Below are 22444 nucleotides of genomic sequence, written 5' to 3'. Positions count from 1 at the left end.
AGGTTAACCTCGTTTTCCTGGTCCAGCTATTAAATTTTAACTTCTGCTGACTAAGCCGCCAGGAAACAAGCGACTCTGTTCTCGTGATCATCCTAATTAGAAGTGCCTACAATTCACATGGTGTTAAAAGACTAATGAGAAGAGCTAACACACACTAAGTGTTTTCTCTGTGTCAGGTGCTGCTCTCAATGTTTTAAGGTATTAACTTATTTATGCGTCACAACAGTCCTGTGAAGTAAGTACTGTTATTATCCATATTTTATACCCAAGCCAACTGAAGATCCCCCGATCTAGCAATAGAACAGACAGAATTATAAAGTCCAGCACACTGGCTCTAGAGCCCATGTCTTTTTCTATCAGGCAATTCTGACATTCAAGTTCCCTGTCTTCAGAATTTTACATTTAAAAATATAAACATTGGCTGGGCATAGTGGCTCATACCTATAATCCCAGCATTTTGGGAGACCAAGGCAGGTGGATCGCTAGAGCTCAGGAGTTCCAGGCTAGTCTGGGCTACAAGATAAAACCCTGACTCTCCAAACATAAATAAATAAATCCAAAAATTAGCTGGGTGTGGTGGCATGTGTCTGTAGTCCCAGCTGCTTGCAAGGCTAAGGTCAAAGGATCACTTGAGCCCGAGAGGTTGAAGCTGCAGATGGCAAAGATCACACCACTGCACTCCAGCCTGGGAGACAGAGGGAGACCCTGTCTCAAAATAATATAGATAGAAAGACCTTAATGATACGGATAAATGGCATGAGCTTTACAACACATCCATGGTGACCAGTCAACATGCAGATGTAACTGACAATCTGACAATATTAGGCAAAAAGGAGTTGGCCCAAAATTGTCTTTAGTGGTATAAAGCAGTGTATTGAAACAAGCCATATGCGTATACCCAGGAAACATCATATTCATCTCATTAGAAGAAAATATAAATACTTCATTAATTGTGTATAAATAATAATGTAAAATATTTTGATAAGTTTGTCTAATTGTCTTGGTAAGAAATGGAAAGCCCATTCACTCTTAACTCAGGATGGTAAATTCTCATTAGGAATTCAGTTTCATAATTCCATTTAAGAAAACATAGAATTGGGCTGGGCATAGTAGCTCATGCCTGTAATCCCAGCACTTTGGGAGGCCAAGATGGACAGATCACTTGAGGTCAGGAGTTCAAGACCAGCCTGGCCAACATGGAGAAACCCTGTCTCTACAAAAAATACAAAATTAGCTGGGTGTGGCGGCACATGCCTGTAATCCTAGCTACTCAGGAGGCTGAGGCACGAGAATGCTTTGAACCCAGAAGATGGAGGTTGCAGTGAGTCGAGATCGCGATACGGCACTCCAGCCTGGGCAACGGAGCAAGACTCTGTCTCGAAAAAAGAAAGCATAGAATTGGTTGTCTGTGGTATACTCAGAAAGCAAAGTACAACTGGAAATATTCTGGATGAAAACACATAGAGCTACATGTCACTGGAAGACGGGTTTCTGCCTGCTGCGTGCTCTACAATGGACATGCTTGAGGCAAACATCACACAGGAGAACATCACGTCTAAGAAGGGAAATGAAACTATTAGCAGTTTTCTTCAAGCACATGAGAAAAATGAAAGGTGAAATTTACCATACCAGGCGGTTTTCTTTTCCTTTGGTAGCCAAGCAAAAGCTGATCAATTCATTCTCTATAGTGTCCAGCGAAAAGTTAACTCCTCTGTCTATCAGTGACTTGTAGAATCGGTTCAAGAATTCTTTACATACTAGAAGGAACAAACAAATATGTCTGCATGTACAACTTCACCACCACCACCCCTATGCGTATCACCCGCTAACCACATTAAAAAATCCATACGGCTCAATGCCGCATATCAATGGATTCAACTGATTTTGGGTCCGGGCATGGTGGCTCACACCCATAATTCCAGCACTTTGGGAGGCAGCAGCAGGAGGACCACTTGAGCCCAGGAATTTGAAACCAGTCTGGACAATATAGTGAGACTTTGTCTCTACTACTACAAAAAAAAAAAAAAAAAAAAAAAAAAAAAACAGGCATGGTGGTGCATGTCTGTAGTCTCAGATACTCGAGAGGCTGAGGTGGGAGGATCACTTAAGTCCGGCATATGGAGGCTGCAGTGAGCTATGATCAAGCCACTGCACTCCAGCCTGGGTGACAGAGCAAAACTCTGTCTCAAGAAAATAAAAAATATAAATAAAAAGAATGATTTCAGGCCCGTTGCTACTAGTTTAGTATTAGGCCTAAATGCATGTCATATCAGCTTATTGAATCAATCAATCATTGGAACCAAGTTCTACCTAAAATGATAGCTTTTTCACAAAATTTGGCTAACCCTAAAATAAAAAATAGCTATCTATAGGCTATCACCTTGAGATAGCATAATTGTAAGCACAGAGAAAAACCTGAATAAGAATCTTGAGTGAAGCCCCTTGGTGGTCTGCATAAGTCTTTATGTTCCATCATTGTGAGCCTAAAGTGAAATCAGGCTGGGTGCGGTGGCTTACGCCTGTAATCACAACACTTTGGGAAACCAAGACCAGAGGATCGCTTGAGACCAGAGTTTGAGACCAGCCTGGGCAATACAGTGAGATTGTCTTTGCGCACACCTGTAGTCCCAGCTACTGAAGAGGCTAAAGTGGTAGACTTGTTAGGTCCTTTCTTCTAGTTTCTTATTTCTTGACAATATTTTCAAGCTTGTTTTTATATCTTTAAACACACTAAACATAATTATTTATGATCCATGTCTGAAGTCTTCAGAGTATTTTTTTTTTCCTCTAGACAGAGTCTTGCTCTGTCGCCCAGGCTGGAGTGCATTGGAACATTCTCGACTCACTGCAACCTCCACCTCCCGGGTTCAAGCAATTCTCCTGCCTCAGCCTCCAAGTAGCTGGGATTACAGGTGTATGCCACCACACCTGGCTAATTTTTTGTATTTTTAGTAGAGACGGAGGTTTCACCATGTTGGCCAGGCTGGTCTCGAACTCCTGACCCCCTGATTCACCCACCTCAGCCTCCCAAAGTGCTGGGATTACAGGTGTGAGCACCACGCCTGGCCCAGAGTACATTTCTATGTGTTGTTATTTCTATAGTTTCTTGTTCCTGGTGTGTTCTTTGTGTGCTTGCTTATTTTTTACTACACGATACTCACAGCCCTCAAAACTTATTTGTGAAGATTGTCTGAAGCCCGAGATAAAGGAGCATTATTTCCAGTAAGGATTTGTGTTTGTATTTCTCAGGGTCTAAGGGCAACTAGCCAGGCATTGCTTTAAACTAAATATATTGCTTGAAGTTTTTGGACCTCTGATGTGAATTTTGGGAGCAGATACAATTGAGGGATATTTTGTTGTTATCATCTCTCAGTGATATGTATTTTTTCTTTTTTCTACTTTGCTCAGTGTCAAGGTAAATTTCCTTATAGTCCCCTATGGGTAGGGATGGGTTAGGTTTATGTTCTATGTTTCTTTAAACATGAAAAACAATTTCTGGGCCAGGCTTGGTGGCTCACACCTATAATCCCAACACTTTGGGAGGCTGAGGCGGGTGGATCACGAGGTTAGAATACCAAGACCAATCTGGCTAACACAGTAAAACTCCGTCTCTACTAAAAATACAAAAAACAATTTGCTGGATGTGGTGGCACGCACCTGTAGTCCCAGCTACTCAGAAGGCTGAGGCAGGAGGATTGCTTGAACCCGGGAGGCGGAGGTTGCAGTGAGCCAAGATCGTGCCACTGCACTCCAGCCTGGGCAACAGAGCAAGACTGTCTCAAAAAAATAAATAATAAATAAAGGAATTAATTAATTAATTAAAAACATAACTGCTATGCCTGATTATTCCATACCTGAAGCCATTGCAGGGTGTGCCTCTTCTGTTTTTTGTCTCAACTGGCCATCACTTATTGTGCCCTTCTTACCTAGGGGTTCGTGACTTTTTAAAATAGGAGCTCTATTTCTTAGACCTTTAACTGTATAAATTATTTGAGGACTAGGTTGAATGTGGGTTCCTGTAAGTAAGATTCACATTTGTTGGCTCGGCTCAGTGGCTCATGTCTGTAATCCCAGCACTTTGGGAAGCCAAGGCGGGCAGGTCACCTGAGGTCAGGAGTTCAAGACTAGCCTGGCCAACATGGTGAAACCCTGTCTCTACTAAAAATACAAAAATTAGCCAGGAGTGGTGGCAGGTGTCTGCAATCCCAGGTATTTGGGAGGCTGAGGCAGGAGAATTGCTTGAACTCGGGAGGCAGATGTTGCAGTGAGCCGAGATCACACCATTGCACTCCAGCCTGGGCAACAAGAGCGAAACTCTGTCTCAAAAAACAAAATAAAAGCAAGACTCACATTTGCTGATGCCTGAGGATACGATCTACTTAAAATCACTTTCAACTAAATTATCAGTTTGAGATATTTCAGATCATCTGCGTAGTGTGAATGGGGTCTTCAACCCCTATGTGAATGAGCTCATAATTACGAGTTATCAAGAAAGAGCTGTGTTTTTCCTTTTATTCAGTAAAACGTTCAAGTTAAACCATTTCTTTTAGTCTCTAAAGACGGAAATAGGTTGTAGTTATTTTCAGTTCACCTTTTATAATGAAGGGCTTGGTCTTTGGGGCCCTGAATTAATTGGGAGAGGATCTGCTCTCGCACTCCTCACTTGGAAATGCCTGGGATTTGTCTTCATTTAGCCCGAACCACAAACACTTTAGTTCAGATCACCTGGCTAACAAATGCTCCAGGGTAAATCCAGCTTCAGTGCTCCCTTCAACCCACTGGACTCACACTTCCACTTCGTTGTTGGTTTCTGGGTATGCCCGCCCAACTCATACTTGAAAATATTTTCACATTGTTCATTTTATCCAGTATTTTCAGATGACTGGCCAGTCATGTCATCTTTTAGAGCCTAAAGGTCATATATTTTTTTCTTTTTTTTTTTGAGACGGAGTCTTGCTCTGTCACCAGGGTGGAGTGCAATGGTTTGATCTCAGGTCACTGCAACCTCTGCCACCCAGGTTCAAGTGATTCTCCTGCCTCAGCCTCCCGAGTAGCTGGGACTACAGGTGCGTGCCACCATACCCAGCTAATTATTTTAGTTTTAGTAGAGACGGGGTTTTACCATGTTGGCCAGGATGGTCTCGAACTCTTGACCTCGTGATCCACCCACCTCGGCCTCCCAAAGCGCTGGGATTACAGGTGGGAGCCACTGCGCTGGACCTCGTATTTCTAATGCTATTAACATGAACAGAATACTAAATATAATAGCCAGTCACTGGTGTTTTTAACAAATATTTATTAAGCGACTAGTCACTGTAGAATACATGCAAAACTGTATTCTAGGTTCTTGAGACTCAGTAATGAAGAAAACAAAGTCCTTGCCCATGAGAGTTACATCTGATAGAACAAATAAAGGTATAGGTAGCCAAGAGGAAAGATAACCATGGTAAGGAGGATGGAGGGTGACAAGGTAACAGTTTGATTCTAAATAAGTTGGTTAGGAAAGGTCTCTTAGATAAAGTGATGGTCGAGCAGACACCTGAAGGCAGTGGAAGAACAATTTAAGTGGATGACTTGAGGAAGAACTCTGCAGGCAGAAGGAACAGCAATACAAAGGCTCGAATGCAGGAGTGTCCTTGGTGGATTCAAGGACCAGCCAGGGGGCCAGCGTGGCTAAAGTAGGAGGGAGACAAGTAGCGAAAGAGATCAAATAGGCAGCAGCATGCCGGGGCAATGAGGTCCTTTCAAGCATGGTAAAGAGTCTGGATGTCACTCTGAGAAGGGAAGCCATTCAAGGTTTTGAGTAGAGAAGAGCTATGCTCTGACATGATTCATAAAGGACGTCTCTGAAGGCCGCTGAAGAATGAACTACAAGGAAGCAGGAAAGAAAGCAGGGAGACCAGCTGACCAGTTTAGAGGGTCTCAAAACAGTTGCATCTCTTAGATCAGGGTAATAGCTATAGAGGTGATGGGAAGTGGTTGCACTCTGGACGTATCTTGAAGGAAGTGCAAAAAGAATTTACTAATGACCCAGATGTAACATGTTAGAGCCGGGGAGAGAGAGAGAGAAATCAAAGATAATCCCAATAATTTGGCCGAGAAATTGGAACTGTGGTTTCTCTTTAAATCGTATAAATATTTTGCCTTTTACTAAAGATTTCCGTGGAGAGGAACAATTCTGAGTCTTAATCCAATTTTTTGAGGCCCTGCCTCTGTGGGGCCGATTAAACAATAAAAATAAAATAAAATAAAATTTTAAAAAAGAAAAAAAAGAAATTGGAACTGTTGAGTTGCCATTTGCTGAAATGAGAAAGATTGCAGGAGAAGCAAGTTTATGGTGACAAATAGGAATCCAGCCTTTTTTTTCTTTTTTTTTTTTTTTGAGATGCGGTCTCACTCTGTCGTCTAGGCTAGAGTGTAGTGGCGTGATCTCGGCTCACTGCAACCTCCACCTCCCAAATTCAAGTGATTCTTGTGCCTCAGCCTACTGAGTAGCTGGGATTACAGGCATTTGCCACCACACCCAGCTAATTGTTTAGTAGAGACTGGTTTTGTTATGTTGGCCAGGCTGGTCTCTAACTCCTGACCTCAGGGGATCTGCCTGCCTCAACCTCCCAAAGTGCTGGCTTACAGGTGTGAACCACCACACCTGGCCAGAATCTAGTCTTGACATATGAACTTCAAGATACTTCTAGACATCTGTGATGGTTAATTTTACGTAGCAACTTAGAGGATATTTTTGGATGACATTAACACTTAAATTGATGAACTCTGGGTAAAGCAGATTGCTCTCCATAATGTGAGTGGTCCTTACTCAACTAGTTGAGGGCGTGAATAGAACAAAATAGACCAGTCTCCCTCACCAAGAGGAAATTCTCCAGCAGACTCCCTTCAGGCTTCATCCATACCATGGGCTCTCCTGGGTCTCCAGCCTGCTTGCCCGCAATGCAGACTTTGGACTTCCTAGCCTTCATAATCTTGTGAGCCAATTCCTTATAATAAATCTCTTTTTATATAAATATTATAGATATTAAGGAGATATATAGATATAGACAGATTATATGTTCTCTTTGGTCCTACTGGTTTTATTTCTCTGGAGAACCTTGACTAATATAACATCCAACTGGAAAGAGTGAGAAGGCAGCTAGATAGATATAAATTTGGAGATCAGGTGTAAGATCTAGGGTGAATAAATCTTCAAGTCATCGACATTCTAATGGTGTTTTTGAGATGAGACTACAAAGTAAGGAGAAATGGAAAAGAGACAGTCCTGGACTGCAGCCTTGTGAAACCTCAATGCTTAGAAATTGGGAAGATGGAAAAGAACCAGAAAAAGTCTGAAAGGAGCAGCCAGTGAGGTAGGATGAGAACAAAGGGTGAGTGGTATTCCAGAAGGCAAGTGAAGACAGTGTTAAAAGGCATGTGTAATGCATCTGCTGTGTTAAATGTGAAAAATGAGATCTCTCTCAATATGTATTTTGCTGAGTTTAACTGGCAAATATATCCAGTATGCAAAGAAGAAACCCACTGTAATGATCAATGCTACAAGTCAGCAGAAACTATCATCAGGCCAGGCACAGGGGTTCATGCCTATAATCCCAGCACTTTGGGAGGCCGAAGTAGGTGGATCACTTGAGCTCAGGGGTTTGAGACCAGCCTGGGCAACATAGTGAAACCTCATCTCTATTAAAAATACAAAAAATGAGCTGGGTGTGGTGGCATGCACCTGTAGTCCAGGTACTCAGGAGGCTGAGGAGGGAGGATAACTTGAACCCGGGAGACGCAGGTTGCAGTGAGTTGAGACTGTGGCACTGCACTCCAACCTGGGCAACAGAGCAAGACTCTGTCTCAAAAGAAAAAGAAAAAGAAAGAAACAAACTATCATCAAAGTCTCCTAGGAACCTCTAATTCTTGCCTCCTACAAAAAAAAAAAAAACCCCAGTATTGCAGTGCCTCATTTCTCTGACTGTATTTCCCACAGTATACCTTCATATGATTTCTACACCTCAACTATCACTCTGCCAATGTATCATCTAGGTGACGAAGGTTAGAAATACTAACTTGTCCTTTTCAAGATCTACATTTGACTCACTGAAAGATATCCAACATTTTAACACAGCATATATGCATACATTTCTTCAACAAACTGGGTTCCTACCATACACCACGCACTACGGTAGCCGCTGGAAAGGATGTGGTGAGAGACCCTGTCTTGACTTTCAGAGCGCACTTTCAGAGGAGACCTAAACAATATGAGAAGTATATTTGATGCTGTGGGAAGACAAAGGAGAGGCACCTGGAGGAAACTTGGAAACCACTGAAAGATACTAAATAAGGAAGTAATTTAATAGCCCTCCCAGGGAACTAGGTGGAAGGGAGACAGGTAGCAGGAAGAACACTGTTTTGACAATGAGGAGGGGAAAACTGGGGAAGGTCTGTGTGTAAGGAGGTCCTGGACCTGGGTAAAGAGAAAAGGGCAGGGCCAGCCAGGAGGCAGAATTAACGATTCAGTGATAGATTTGCTGTAAGCGAAAAGGGAGAAAGAATCTAGGTTGGTTGACCCATGCTGTCACCGTAAGCATGACAGTAACAGGTTTAGGGGAGTAAGACAGGAAGGGGATGATAACTTTGGTTTTTTGACTGTGTTGATGTTGAGGTATACAATATCTAAGAGGGGATGTTCACTAGTAGTCAATTGGATGCAAGGCCTGGGACTCTAGAAAGGTCAGTGGATATAAGGTTAGATAATTATTTATTAATTTTTATTTATTTATTTTGAGATGGAGTCTCGCTCTGTCACCCAGGGTGGAGTGCAATGGCACTGTCTCGGCTTACTGCAACCTCTGCCTCCCAGGTTCAAGTGATTCTCCTGCCTCAGCCTCCTAAATAACTGGAATTACAGGCGCCTGCCAATACGCCCTGCTAATTTTTGTATTTTTAGTATAGACAGGATTTCACCATGTTGGCCAGGCTGGTCTCGAACTCCTGACCTCATGATCTGCCCGCCTCAGCCTCCCAAAGTGCTGGGATTATAGATGTGAGCCACCAGGCCCAAGCAAGGTTAGAGATTAATTAGACTGGTTGGTTTGGGTTGCCCAGAAGAGTGTGTAGACTGAGAAGAGAAAAAGGCGGAGGACAGAGCCCTGGAACATCTTAAGCTATGGCTAAAGAACCAGAAGCAAAGACACAGTGGACAGTGGGCACAGAGACAGGAAGGAAAAAAGCAGTATCACGACCATGAAGAGAAGACAGTTTCTGAAAGGGAAAGATGTCAATGGTAGGTGTCACATGCCACAGAGAAGTCAAGGTAAGAAAGGAAACTCATTTTTGGGACTTACTTGAAGAGCCATAAATGCCCTAACAAATTAGTAACTTCTTAAGTTTCCTGGGACGTCTTTATTGCTAAAATAACCTCAGATAGCCATACTTCTTTTATTTATGTTGTGGTTTTATGTTTATTAAAGGTAATCCTATAAGTGAATCTATAATTATTTTAAAATAAAAAGTTTTTTAAAATAGCCATAATTTTTTAAAAGAGATTCAAAAATATTTACATTTTTCCAGTAAAACCTCACATTAGCTAACGTGGTAACGGGGAGACCCCCCCACCACCCCCGTCACCTCCTTCTGTTTCCCAGTCTCCACCTTCTCCCTCCCTCCCTCCCTCCCCTCCAGTTGGGAAGGAGGGTGAAAAAGAGAAAAAATAAAATAAAATACCAAAGAGCTAGGAAGATGACTCCCTTTTCAGTTCCTAGCATCTCTGCTATCTGTTGGCCTTGGAAAAGTTGCAAATGAATGTTATCCCTACAGTCTGGAGCCTGGCACTGGGTCATGCCCCCACATCTGCATGGTCCAGGCTCCCTCCTGAAACACCTCTGCCAACTAATAGTTTACTGCCTTTGCCTTGTCTCTGTAAGCCCCCTCCCCTGCCGGTCCCCGCTCACACTGCATATGAATTAGCAAATCAATAAAGCCAAAGGATTGTAAGGTCGGACGTCCAGCAAATGGACAATGACAGTTTTGCCTCAGTTTCGCCTTTAGTGTTGTAAGCCTATAAAAGGTGAGAGAAGATGCTTCTCGGGGAGCTCGGTAAATGAGGCTGTAACCGACCCCCCCCCCACGCCCCCGTAGCTCCCGGCCGAATAAAAAGCCACTTTCTTCCTCAGTTCCGTGTTCGAGAGGTTTGTTCCTCACTGCTCCTGCTTCAGGAGGACTCACCAACTTGAATAGCTACAGGGGCCAGGCAAGGAAAATGAAGAGTTAAGCAATTTGATCAAGGGCCGGGTAGGGGCGGGTAATAACTCAAAACCCAAGTCCTTTCTAAAAAGAGCAGCCAATAGCCAGTTTTCACTGTATGGCCCTATGGGCCAATCTTGCCAGGTCATCTGGTTTTTTGAGAAAAGCCAGAAACGTGAATTTTTACATAAAATCTCCCAATTTTAAAATGTAGCCAGTGAATTTGATTTTTTTCAAAATGCTTTGTAAATGTAACAAAATACATTGAGAAGAAATTAAGTTGTAAATAAGAAAGGAGGCTGAGGAGGAAGGATCACTCACAAGCAGTAATAGAGCTGGATTTACGCCTGTAATTCCAGCACTTTTGGAGGCTGAGGTGGGCAGATCACCTGTGGTCAGGAGTTTGAGATCAGCCCGACAAACATGGAGAAACCCCACCTCTATTAAAAATACAAAATCAGCTGGGTGTGGTGGTGCATGTCTGTAATCCCAGCTACTCAGAAGGCTAAGGTAGGAGAATTGCTTGAACCCCGGAGGTGAAGGCTGCAGTGAGGCAAGATGGTGCCATTGCACTCCAGCCTGGGCAACGAGAACAAAACTCCATCTCAAAAAAAAAAAAGAGCTGGATGCAGAATCTAGTTCTTCTAGTTCCCAAACTGTTATGTCCTTCCTATTCGATAATACAGCTTCTTTACCTAACAAATGAAATACACACACACACACACACACACACACACACACACACACACATGCAAGTCAGACATGCAAGTTAATCACAGCATGCTGTAATAAATTTAGCACAGACACAGCATAAGCTTCCCATTTAATTAATCCAGATGCTGTCTCTCTTGAAATGTTTACAAGCAGGAGCTACAGATGAGTCATCAAATCAATTGTCTTTGCCTCACAAATTCTGCTTTAAAAGTACAGGACACAATTATAGCACAGTTTTGAGCAAAATTATAACTCAGCTAAACAAATATCTTTATATCAAGTAATAACATCATGTAGATATTATAAGTTTCTGGAGAAAAGTTTAATTATTGCAGAGCTGACAGAAAGCCGGACTCCAATTATTAAGACTTTAAGTACTGGGCGCTGTGGCTCATGCCTATAATCCCAGCACTTTAGGAGGCTGAGGCAGGCCGATCACCTGAGGTCAGGAGTTCAAGGCCAGTCTGGCCAACAAGATGAAACTCCATCTCTACTAAAAATATGAAAATTAGTCGGGCGTGGTGGTGGCATATGTAGTATTAACTACTCAGGAGGCTGAGGCAGGAGAATCGCTGGAACCCGGTGGTGGAGGCTGCAGTGAGCTGAGATTGTGCCACTGCACTCCAGCCTTGGCAGCACAGTGAGACTCTGTCTCAAAAAAAAAAAATTTTTTTTTAGTACGGACTATACCCATCCATTCATTCAACTTATATGATGAACCTACAATTCCCTGTTCACTAGGGACAGATTTTCCAGCTCAGGGTATATGCATCTAAACTAATTATTTTAAATAAAACACAGAGTGAGCGCTACAGGAGTCCAGAAGGAATGGACTAGCATAGCCACTAATCCTCTCTTTGTTAACAGATCTCTAAAGTGAAGTAGGCTGATTTTGCAAAATCCAAAGTCTCAGAGCTAGTGGGCTTGGTGGGAGACAGACCCACGTGCTCTGACTGTAAGTCCACAGCTGAGATACCGTGAACAAAAAGGAATCACTTTTTTGTATTGTACTCGCTCCCAAGGAGTCAATGCACTCCTTTGTAAAGTCACTTTCGCCAACAGAGTCCTAACAAATGTTAGCTATGTCCTCTGATTTAAGCCACTCAACTCAACGTCATGTTTTGTTTTCCTTTTGGAAGTCACCAGCTAGCTTGGACTTGAAAGACGTCTTCTGTACAAGGGGAGGCAAATCTTGCTGGCTGGAAGCAGCAGAGTCCATCTGGCGCCAGGATCATCTGAATCTAGCAGTCTTTACATAAACTCGAACCCAAATACAAACCCACCAGCTTTTACTGCTGAAGTTTAATATTCACAGCAACACCACAACGTGGCCTCGCGTTGCCACCAGGCCGGGCTTGAGCTTTTGCTCCATCTGGGCTTGGGCGATCTAAAACGAGGGGCAGGGCCTGCATTTCCTGGGTGAAATGCTATTTATAGCCAGGGCCAGGAGAAGCCAAATCAGACAGCAGCTGCGCTACAGCGCGGGGCCGCCGCCATGCAAGCAGGTCTCACACCGCTCACCTTCACAGTCGGCCCCCGGCCGCCCCCAGGTCTCCTGGCCCTGCGCCAGAACCGGGTGAGAGACCCAAAGCCCGGCGCAAAAGGCCACCACGGCAGCTGGGCTCGCGCACCACATGCTAGACCAGCAGCTTCAATCGCCTCCGCCACCGGCGCCCACCGCCCACCGCGGTGCGGAAGAGGGCTGAGGCGTAGAGTGTGAGGTTGGAAAGAATCTGCCCTTAGTTGCCAGGACAAGTGACGCAACTGAACTGAGAGTTTCCATTGGCTTTCACGGAAGGGGCAGGAAGGAGGCGGAGCGAAGGAGCCTTTCCCGGCCCTCCCCCGCTGCGCCTGCGCACGTGCAGTTCCCCCCCTCCTCGCGCCCCGCCCCCCTGCCTCGAGCACGTAGAGACGCGCTGAAGCTACTCGCCGGCTGCACGTGAAGAAAGGCGGAACCTTCACGCTGATTGGCGGCGACCAGACGCAGGGGGCGGGCGGGAACGTGAAGCTCCGCTGAGCCTGATGGGGCCGTAGGGCGGCTGGTAGCTGCCGCTGTTGGGGCACCCGTTCATTTCTGCCGCCGCCGTCCCTGCCGCCTCATGGCGGCCATCGGAGTTCACCTGGGCTGCACCTCAGCCTGTGTGGCCGTCTATAAGGTGAGGGGCCGCGGAGCTGGATTACGGCTTCATGACGGCCACCCGATTCTTCGGCGCGGGGTCATCCACAGGCTTGAGAGCGACGTGTCGCCCGCCTAGAGATGTCGTGGAGTGGCGAGGACACTCCGGGCCGAGGGCCTGGCGGGCCCGGCGTCGCCCCCGCCGGCTCCTCCAGAAAGTTCTCTGCTACGCGGCGGAGGCTCCTGGCGACGCAGGCGCGCAGGGTCCCAGGGGCGTCAGGGCGGGGGATACCCGGGGGGGTCCCGGGGATGGCGGGGCCGCGGGAGGCCCGGGGGTCCCGGGGACGGCGGAGTGGCTGGGTGCCCGGGGGATCCCGGAGACGGCGGGGCCGCTGGGTTCCTGGGGAGTCCTGGGGACGTGGGGGCTGCGAGGACTTTTTTTTCTGGGGGGGCGGTCATGGGGACGTCCTGGCCTCAGAATCCTGGAAGGGGTCTCGCTGATGTCTGGGCCTCAGGATTCCCGTGGGTGGGCGGTTCTAGGGAAGTCGTGGCCGCGAGGTACTTGAAGGCGGTGGTCCTGGGGACTGCAAGGCCGCAGTACTCGCTGCCCTGGGCCCTAAAGTCTATGCCCAAGAGGGGCGGGGAGGCTGCAGTACGTAGCTGGAGCTGATGGTCCAGTGAAGCTGCCTGGCTGGGAAGCCAGATTGTGCATGCCCTACAGAGGTGGCCTTTCTGGAAGGGAGAGCTTGACAGGACTTGTGGCCTTTCTCTCATCAATGGGGATGCAGAAGGAACGATAATCATGAACTGCGCTGCCACTAGTCCCGCGTTTAAATGTCAAATGACTTGTTAGTAAAAGCCAAGGGTATAATGCCACTTCATTTGTAGAAATAAGGAGAAAGGGACCCGGCGTGATGGCTCACACCTGTAATCCCAGCACTTTGGGAGGCCGAGGCTGGCGGATCACTTGAGGTCAGGAGTTCGAGACCAGCCTGGCCAACTTGGTGAAACACTGCCTCTACTAAAAATACAAAAAATTAGCTAGGCGTGTAATCCCAGCTGCTCAGGAGGCTGAGGATGAGAATCGCTTGAACCCGGGAGACAGAGGTTGCAGTGAGCTGAGATCTGCCACTGCACTCCGCACTCCAGCCTGGGACACAGAGCAAAACTCTGTCACAAAAAAAAAAAAAAAAAAAAAAAAAAAAAAAAAAAAAAAAAAAAAAAAAAAAAAAAAGGTAAGTAGAGAAGTAGGAAAGGTAACCTAATACCTAATAACAGGCTTCGTCTTGTGTACAGAAAGGTTATTATTACTTTTGATTCAATTGTTGACTTTGCAGAGCAGAATGAAAACATGAAGCAGTTCTTCATGGAATTATAGGCCTTCTATAAAAACCAGGAAATTAAATGATAATTAAATCTGTGAATTTAAAATATTAATAGAGCGGTATTTCTTTCCACACAGATAGCAAAGTAACACTGGTGCACACGTCTGAATACATCTAATGAGACTGTATTTCATTTCAACAGAACTAATATAGTTGTATTTTCTTCTCTAGGATGGCCGGGCTGGTGTGGTTGCAAATGATGCCGGTGACCGAGTTACTCCAGCTGTTGTTGCTTACTCAGCAAATGAAGAGGTACTAGTCCCCTCATTTTTGTGCTTTTAAAATAATTTAAAATTACATTCATTGTTTTATATGTGTGTATGTACATATATATGTGGTTTTTTTTTTTTCAGATTGTTGGGTTGGCAGCAAAACAAAATAGAATAAGAAATATTTCAAATACAGTTATGAAAGTAAAGCAGATCCTGGGCAGAAGGTATGGAATCAAATGATACTTTAAAATATGGTAATAGATACATGTTTATAAATTCTAGGCATAATGTGAAATGAAACTAGAAACAGCATAGTTTGTTTTCTCACTGCTTTTTATTACTGAGTCATTACAGAGAGTACCCCCAGTAGGCTGTTTCTTTTGATTATTAGTGTTGGATCTTCTCCAGTGTGGGAGTCGCTCAGATGTTAGTTTCTTGCTGACAGGTCTGTTAGTATTGATAAATACCAACATTCGTTTAATTTTGGTAGTTTGTGTCATTCAGAGGTAGTAATTTGGATTTTTCACATTTTTAGATTTTTTTAAGAGAATTTCAGAGATTTTGTGAGAATTTGAAGACTTTTTGGCAATGCGGTTGAATTTTGCGGAATCTATTACAATTGTTTATATTTTTTGTAGACACTATTGATTTTCTTCCTCAGGATCTTTTGTGACACTTTCTGGGAACTGACTTTTCCCAATGACTTACAAATTTAATCATTAGAATAACAGCTAAATTAACGTCTTATGTAAGAATCAGATTAATCATCTGTTGTAACTTTAATTAAGTTTTTTTAAGATTAGAAGAGGCTTGCTTCCCCAGACTTCTGTCTCCTCAAATTATAGATTGCTATAATAATTAGGGGTTTTCCTTTTCACTACTGTAGTAATGCTTGATAGAGTGTTTTTAAATTTTCAAAGTGCTTTCACATCTATCTAATCCTCTCAGCATCCTTATAAAATTGGCAAGGCAAATACTATCGTTGTCCATTTATAGATGAGAAAATCAAGGTACAAAGAAATTACAGCATTATTTTCAGGGTAAACTGGATAAGACTGCAGGTCAGATCTCCTCAACCTCTGCCCCAGATTCTTTCTTCCAACTTCTTTTAGTGAGAATTTAAGTAAAAAAGTCTTTGTATTGATTTAGAATTTGGATATTAGAGATTAAATTTAATATTTATTTCTTTTATAATTATTTTGTATCTCTTACCTGTGTTCAATTAAGTTGAACTTGATATTAATCTTTTTCCTTAGGATATTTGTGTACTAAGCCAAAAACTATAGTTGTTTAGAGAGAATTCAGTATTTGGTGACAATAAATATATCCCCATATCCTTTTACCTATTGACAGAACTTAGTATTGAACATATTAAATATAAGTTGGTGTCAAGTATTTTCATATCATAAAGCCTAAAAAAAAAGAGTTGTAGATGGGTCTTAAAGCCTGAATCACTGAGCAGCCAACAGTATGTTTGTTTTTTAATTAAATTTTTTGAATGAATTGTAGCTTCCCATGCTGCTGTGTAAGAAATAATGCAGAGACGTTAAACTCATTACTGGATTCACCACTTCTTCCTGTGGTTACATCTTGCAAAGCTATAGTGCAATATCACAACCAAGATGCTCACATTGATATAGTCCAGATACAGAACATTTCCTTAGATCGCTCCGCTGGTAGCCAACAATATGTTCCTGTTTCTTTTGTGCTGCTTTGTGGCGGGTAGGGGCTGATGGTTAGAGTAATGATGTGGCTGTCTTGTGCCATATTGTTCAAGAAAGCTTTGTATTTAGCAGAGCTTAAACTCACTTTTCTGTCCCATTGTGACAGTCAGATGGGTAACACAGAGCTGTAGTGTGCTGTGATTAGTGAAGGCTGAGCATCTTTCAGATTGCTATAGTGTGGTCATGCTTGGACTCCTATAGAGTTAGCTGCCTGTGGTCCAGGTGATTTTCCCTCTAGCCTATTTACTCACCAGCCAAGGGTGATTTTTACAGATCCATTGTTGTGCCAACTCTCAGCCATGGAAGCATTTGGCCCTTTTGTTACCAAGACATTAAGTCCTTGGTGCGGTGTCTACTCTTGGTAAACTCCCACAGTTGGGCTTTTTCAGTCTTGGCCTCATGCCTATTGATGACCTACTCACAGGTAGCACCACTTAACTTGCTGCCAAAATTATCCTTACACCCTTCCTGTAACTCTCATTCCCCTGTGGCCTTCCAGCCAGAAATGCGGTCCTTGGACCTGGCTTCTCAGCAATTATCCCTGACGGGGAAGAACCAGCTGGCTCCTGGAGATATCCTGAGAGCACACAGAGCTTCCCCACACCTTCAGACTTGCACCTTGCTGTCCAGAAGCTGCCCAGCCCTCCTTCCCAACCCACAATGGCCAATGCCAATAGCAGCGCGGGCATCCGGTGGTCCAGACAGGAGACACGAACTCTTCTCTCCATACTAGGCGAGGCAGAGTATATTCAGCGCCTCCAGACTGTGCATCACAATGCAGATGTCTATCAGGCTGTGTCTAAACGAATGCAGCAGGAGGGCTTCCGCCGCACCGAACGTCAGTGTCGCTCCAAGTTTAAAGTGCTGAAGGCATTGTATTTAAAGGCCTATGTTGCCCATGCCACAAGTATGGGTGAGCCACCACACTGTCCATTTTATGATACATTGGATCAGCTTCTCCGAAATCAGATAGTGACTGACCCAGACAACTTAATGGAGGATGCTGCTTGGGCCAAGCACTGTGATCAGAACTTTGTGGTCTCTGATGCCCCAGGGGAAGAGGGAACCAGCATCCTAAAATCTAAAAGGACTCAGGCAGCTGAACATCAGCCTATCTTGAAAACAGTTAAGGAATCAGATGAGGATTGTCAGCTAAGAATCAGTGACCGGATACGAGAAACCAGTGACCTTGAGGACTCCTGGGATGAATCCTCGGGTGCAGGTAACTCCCAAGCATGTGAAGGATTCGGGTCCTAGAGTCACGTGGCTCTAAAAAGCTGTGTCTGGATAGTGTCCTCTTCAGCATAGTTCCTGTTTCTGCCTCATTCTGTCCCACCACCTTTTTAAAAACCTAATACTGAACTCAAGGGCTCCAGGTTTTCAAAACCTATGCCCCTAGCTACATAAGATATTAGAACTCTTCAAACCTAGAAATGCTCTTTAGAACCAAACTAATTCTGGCATTATTTGTAATGGATAGTTAGGAACTGGTAGGAACTATAGTGGGCTGGATAGCTATGTACAAAGGGGTTCAGGAAGGCAAGGGAGAAGTTTTAGAGGTGAAATTAAACAGACCAAAATGTTCAGATTAAGGAAATGGATTCTTCCCAGTCCCTGGTGGAAAGAGGCCTTTCCAGAAACAACCGTAGTTTTATAATTGTCTCTCAGCTCTACTGCTGGCTCCAAACATTCCCTTAGCAGGAATGTCCTCTTTGCAACATTGTTGCTTTGTTTTTCAGGGTGCTCTCAAGGGACCCCCAGCTACAGCAGCTCCCACAACCTTTTCAGAGGTGCAGTTGCTCCCTGTCAGAGCAGCCCCATGGCCAGACTGGGTGTGTCTGGGGAGCCCAGCCCCTGCACCAGCACCAGCCACAGCACTCCTGGGGTAGCCTCCACTCCGCAGACTCCAGTCTTCTCTTCCAGAGCTGGTTTTGTTTCTGGTGGGGATAGGCCCTTGACCAGTGAGCCCCCTCCAAGGTGGGCAAGGCGAAGAAGGCGGTCAGTGGCCAGGACTATCGCAGCTGAGTTGGCAGAAAACAGGCGATTGGCACGAGAACTCTCAAAGCGGGAGGAAGAAAAACTGGACAGGCTGATTGCTATTGGTGAGGAGGCCAGTGCTCAGCAAGACACTGCCAATGAGCTCCGCAGGGATGCTGTCATCGCAGTCAGACGTTTGGCGACAGCAGTGGAAGAGGCAACTGGTGCTTTTCAGCTAGGCCTTGAAAAATTGCTTCAGAGGTTGATTTCAAATACCAAAACTTAGGAACTGATTACAAAAGGCTCTGTTTCCTAAACTGGTATAAGTCTAGTTCCAAAACCTGCCTTCTGAATCCCTGGCTCCTTTTCTGTGTCCTCAGAAAAGAAACATGGATGAACCATTATTATCCACATAGTATGACTATACTTACTAGTTCGTTTTCCCCAGATTCTCCACCAAATGGAAGACCTTTCAGAAACACAAGGGGTGGCCAAGTTCTAGAGAGCTGGTTTGTCCTAGCTTTGTCACAGATGTGAAACAGTTTACCTCTCTCCAGCGGTTTCTTCGTCTGTAAAATGGGAATCAATAATAACTCCTGCCCTGCCTACCTCACAGGGTTGTTGTGAGGATCACATGACTCAGATGTGAAAGAGTTTAAAAGTTTAAAAGCACTATACCCATTCAAGTTATTGATGCATATGGCCTTGGCTGAGGTAAGGCACATTAGTTTACAAGATACGGGAGTATGGATGTATACTGTGACTTCATTGCTTGAATCTCCTTTGCTGGTTTAACTTGATTGCTTCATGGAGTTTGAAATCTTAATTTTTAAAATCCTTGTGTGGCTCATTAGACTTGTGTAGTCACAACCCGTATTTGTACCTTAATCTCATACGTTTCCACTGCTGTCTCTCTGACATATCTACTAGCAAGCACTCTTTTAATAGTCAAACCATTTTCTCTCCTTCATTTTACTGGCTCTTAATCTCGTAGCAATATAAGGAAATAAGAAGTGACAGGGACCCACTATAGTTTGTTACGGTTTATATCAATAATCTTCAATATAAAACATTGGCCGTTTTATAAAATATTACATGTAAGGAAATTCTTTGCATTTCATACTATTTGGGTCCCTTTAGATGCCTAAGTTACATCTTTTAAATTTCAGTTGCCATTTGAACATTGTAGAAACAATTTAGATTATATCCGTTTCCAATCTGCTTTTAGCTGATTTCATTCTTTTCTGTTATTTTTTTATCTAGTATGTTATACAGGGCAAGCCCTAGAAAACTTTCCTTTCAAGGAGGTTTCCAAGGTTACTTTTCCTCAGATGTTGTAGACAGAAGTTTGTGTAGTTGATGGCATCTGGTAGAAGAGAAAAGCTTTGTTTCCCCCTTTAACTTTGGGAAGAGTAGAGGATGATGTGGATAAAGATTGTCTGCAATAGATGACTTCTTTTAAGCACTAGCCCTGAACAGATAAGTCCCGTCCTCTCCCCTAGACACACTTTGGGAGAGATGAAGGTGATAAGTGACACTTTCGATTTACTCTAGAAGGGAAGCCATTATGGTCTGTCATTAAACTAACTTAAAGCTTTCAGTGGTTTACTCAGTACTTTTTGGAATACAAATAGGAATCTTTGGAATTTAAAAGTTTTCCCGTAGTCTAGAAGCTGGAAAAATGAAAAAAGAGTGGGCATGTTGAGAGAGGGTTTATTTTCTATTTTTGCAAGCTCGAGTGCTTAGCTAAATGTTGGAAATGCACTTGGGTGGAGAAATGTTCGGAGCAGCAGTAGAAACATACCCAGAACCATGAGTAGACGGCAAGCGGGCTGCTATGCCAACCCAGGGGTGGAGGTGTGAGGCGGCTGGCGTGGTAGAATGTGCTGGGATCTAGTTAGAATTCCTGGACTTTCATGAATCCTGTCATAGTTTGTTTCATCAGGCAAATCACTTGCTCTTTTCTATTATTATTATTTTATTTATTTATTTATTTTTTTGAGACAGACTCACTATGTTGTCCAGGCTAGAGGGCGATGGTGCACTCTCGGTTCACTGCAACCTCTGCCTCCCAGGTTCAACTGATTCTCCTGCCTCAGCCTTCCGAGTAGCTGGGATTACACACGTGTGCTAATTTTTGTATTTTTAGTAGGGACAAGGTTTCACCATGTTGGCTAGGCTAGTCTCAAACTCCTGACCTCAGGTGATCTGCCTACCTTGGCCTCCCACAGTACTGAGATTACTGGTGTGAGCCACTGTGCCTGGCCAATTCATGCCTCAATTTCTTCATCTCCAGATTGAGGGATTCGTAGTAGATGATTTTTTTTTTTTTTTTTTGTGCTAGTACCTTCCAGCTCTAAAAAAGTTTGAAATAACATAATAAAAGGCAACATGAAAGTGAAATTTTAATCGTAATATTTTCTGTCACAGGAGCATATGTATATTTCAAATACTGGTAACAATTATAGCGTTCTGTGGTATTAATATTTATTAATATGCTTATGAACTTGTAAGCACCACACCAGACATACAGACTCTTTGCTTTAAAGGAGCATATATTTAAGACATGAAAATAGCTACAGCTATATTCCTTTTCTCAATTGTCTTAAGCTACTATATGGAAAGATATGTGTCAATAATAGGTAGTTAGGTAGATTTTCTGGAAAAACTGAAGTACTTGAAAGAGAATTAGACCTGTATTCTATAAATCTATTAATGGTAGCAAAGTGCATAGACAGGAATTTCTTTGAGATGAATGCTGCAGAAGAGAAATGGAATTAAAGTTTGGACATAGTATTGTGAAATTCAATGGGTAAAGTAACCTTAATGTGGGAATAAAAGTCAAGGGAAAGGTCTTGAATAAGTAAACGAAAAACAGGCTAAAAATATTAAGGGGAGGGAAATCATAATACAGGGAGACAGTGTGCAAGAAAGCAGACAACCAGGAATCTGCCTATGTGGTGGACCGAACCGTTACTACCTGAACCCCCCTTTCCAGCATTCCATAACTCAGGTTCCTCATAAAGTGGGAAACTCATAATTGTCCTACCTACCTCACAGGGGTGTTGTGAGGATCAAAGGAACAGATGAATATATGAGCACTTTCAGATGTGTCAGGCACTGTCATGTAATGAGTGGGGGAAAGACCCTGGAGCACGAGTGATACACAACCATAGGATTAACTGTGCCTCCTCAAGTCCATCATGTAAACAAGGTGCTATGTATAACAACTTCCCACCACTTTTGTTTTTCTGTTCAATAATCCTGGTGTGAACAAATAAAGTTTTCACTTGTATGTGGTTATGGGTCAGTCCGCTACTGTGGTATGATGTCTTTGATCCTTTGTTGCCTCCATTCTCTACATTGCTTTTTTCTTCTCTGCTAAGTGTTTTGTCTGTCTGTGGCCTTTGGAGCTACATGTGCTTTCTGTCTTCAGATGACGGCAGCCCTCTTTATACGGCAATTGAGAAATAATTTTCCATTTCTAAGAGTTCTGTAAATTCCGTAAAATATCCTTGCTGGCACATTCTGTTGTCTGAGTGGTAGACAGCCTACACATAATAGTGTAAATTGTCCTTGTTGACTTAAATTCTAAAGGAAATAGAACTAGTAAGTGTCATGCTGAAATTCTAATATTGGTGCAAAACCCACTATGAGCCACAATTTACGTAATAGTGTAAATTGTCGTGGTTGACTTAAAGGAAATAGAACTAGAACTTCTAATATTGGTGCAAACCCCATAATGTCTTAAATATATACTCCTTTAAAACAAACTTTATCTTTTTTTCCTACTCTTAAAGTGTTTGGGATATAGTTATTAAATACTGAGCTTAGGAAAAGAAAGAAGCAAAGAGTTTAATGGAGAGAATACTGAACTTTGTGTTGAAGGTCTGGATGCCAGCCAATCATGCCATTAGTTAGCTGTGTGACTTTGGGCAAGCTACTTAGTTATCTCCTGTCCTGTTGATATTTTAGGTGATAGAGAAGGAAGTAAGAGGAACCTGCAAGTATTTCAGAATTCTAAGCAAAATTAGTCCATTTTAAACCCCTTTTGCCTGCCTTTTTTTTTTTTTTTTTTTT

General features: G+C 43.4%; 3 protein-coding genes and 1 non-coding gene across 5 annotated transcripts in view; 3 read left to right on the top strand and 1 right to left on the bottom strand.

Annotated features, from left to right (window-relative positions):
• The window catches only part of CDNF (cerebral dopamine neurotrophic factor), an 18529-nt gene extending 5814 nt beyond the window's left edge, over positions 1 to 12715 (bottom strand). Inside the window, exons 1-2 of the mRNA XM_017529817.2 lie at positions 12472 to 12715; positions 1630 to 1757 (exon numbers count right to left, since the gene is read on the bottom strand). Of these exons, the coding sequence (XP_017385306.1) occupies positions 1630 to 1757; positions 12472 to 12586 (243 nt within the window). The 5' untranslated portion in view covers positions 12587 to 12715. The remainder of the gene's footprint in view (positions 1 to 1629; positions 1758 to 12471) is intronic.
• On the top strand, positions 6107 to 6222 carry LOC119471435. The gene has a single exon (XR_005200488.1). It is a non-coding gene; the product is annotated as a U5 spliceosomal RNA (small nuclear RNA).
• Positions 12716 to 12920: 205 nt separating the features above from the next.
• The window catches only part of HSPA14 (heat shock protein family A (Hsp70) member 14), a 31027-nt gene continuing 21503 nt past the window's right edge, over positions 12921 to 22444 (top strand). Inside the window, exons 1-3 of the mRNA XM_017529814.2 lie at positions 12921 to 13106; positions 14623 to 14703; positions 14805 to 14887. Coding sequence (XP_017385303.1) covers positions 13050 to 13106; positions 14623 to 14703; positions 14805 to 14887 — 221 coding nt within the window. The 5' untranslated portion in view covers positions 12921 to 13049. The remainder of the gene's footprint in view (positions 13107 to 14622; positions 14704 to 14804; positions 14888 to 22444) is intronic.
• LOC119466685 (zinc finger and SCAN domain containing 29) lies at positions 12970 to 20047 on the top strand. Of its 2 annotated transcripts, XM_037739015.1 has the most exons (5): positions 13021 to 13106; positions 14623 to 14703; positions 14805 to 14887; positions 16887 to 17609; positions 18127 to 20047. In XM_037739015.1, the coding sequence occupies exons 4-5, from the start codon at positions 17048 to 17050 to the stop codon at positions 18648 to 18650; spliced, it is 1086 nt and encodes a 361-aa protein (XP_037594943.1). In that variant the 5' UTR covers positions 13021 to 13106; positions 14623 to 14703; positions 14805 to 14887; positions 16887 to 17047; the 3' UTR covers positions 18651 to 20047. The 2 variants fall into 2 exon arrangements, with proteins under 2 accessions (XP_017385305.2, XP_037594943.1); XM_017529816.2 differs by lacking the exon at positions 16887 to 17609 and having other exon boundaries at positions 12970 to 13106.

Source organism: Cebus imitator, unplaced genomic scaffold (assembly GCF_001604975.1).
Source record: "Cebus imitator isolate Cc_AM_T3 unplaced genomic scaffold, Cebus_imitator-1.0 Scaffold61, whole genome shotgun sequence".
In the NCBI taxonomy this organism is placed as follows: Eukaryota; Metazoa; Chordata; class Mammalia; order Primates; family Cebidae; genus Cebus; species Cebus imitator.
This window is presented reverse-complemented; position numbering and strand designations above follow the sequence as displayed.

Excerpts from the sequence above, each read along its gene's own strand:
- LOC119466685 (XM_037739015.1), top strand. The coding sequence starts at position 17,048 with ATGGCCAATGCCAATAGCAGCGCGGGCATCCGGTGGTCCAGACAGGAG. Across the intron at positions 17,610-18,126 it reads GGATGAATCCTCGGGTGCAG|GGTGCTCTCAAGGGACCCCC; the intron begins GTAACTCCCAAG and ends TTTGTTTTTCAG.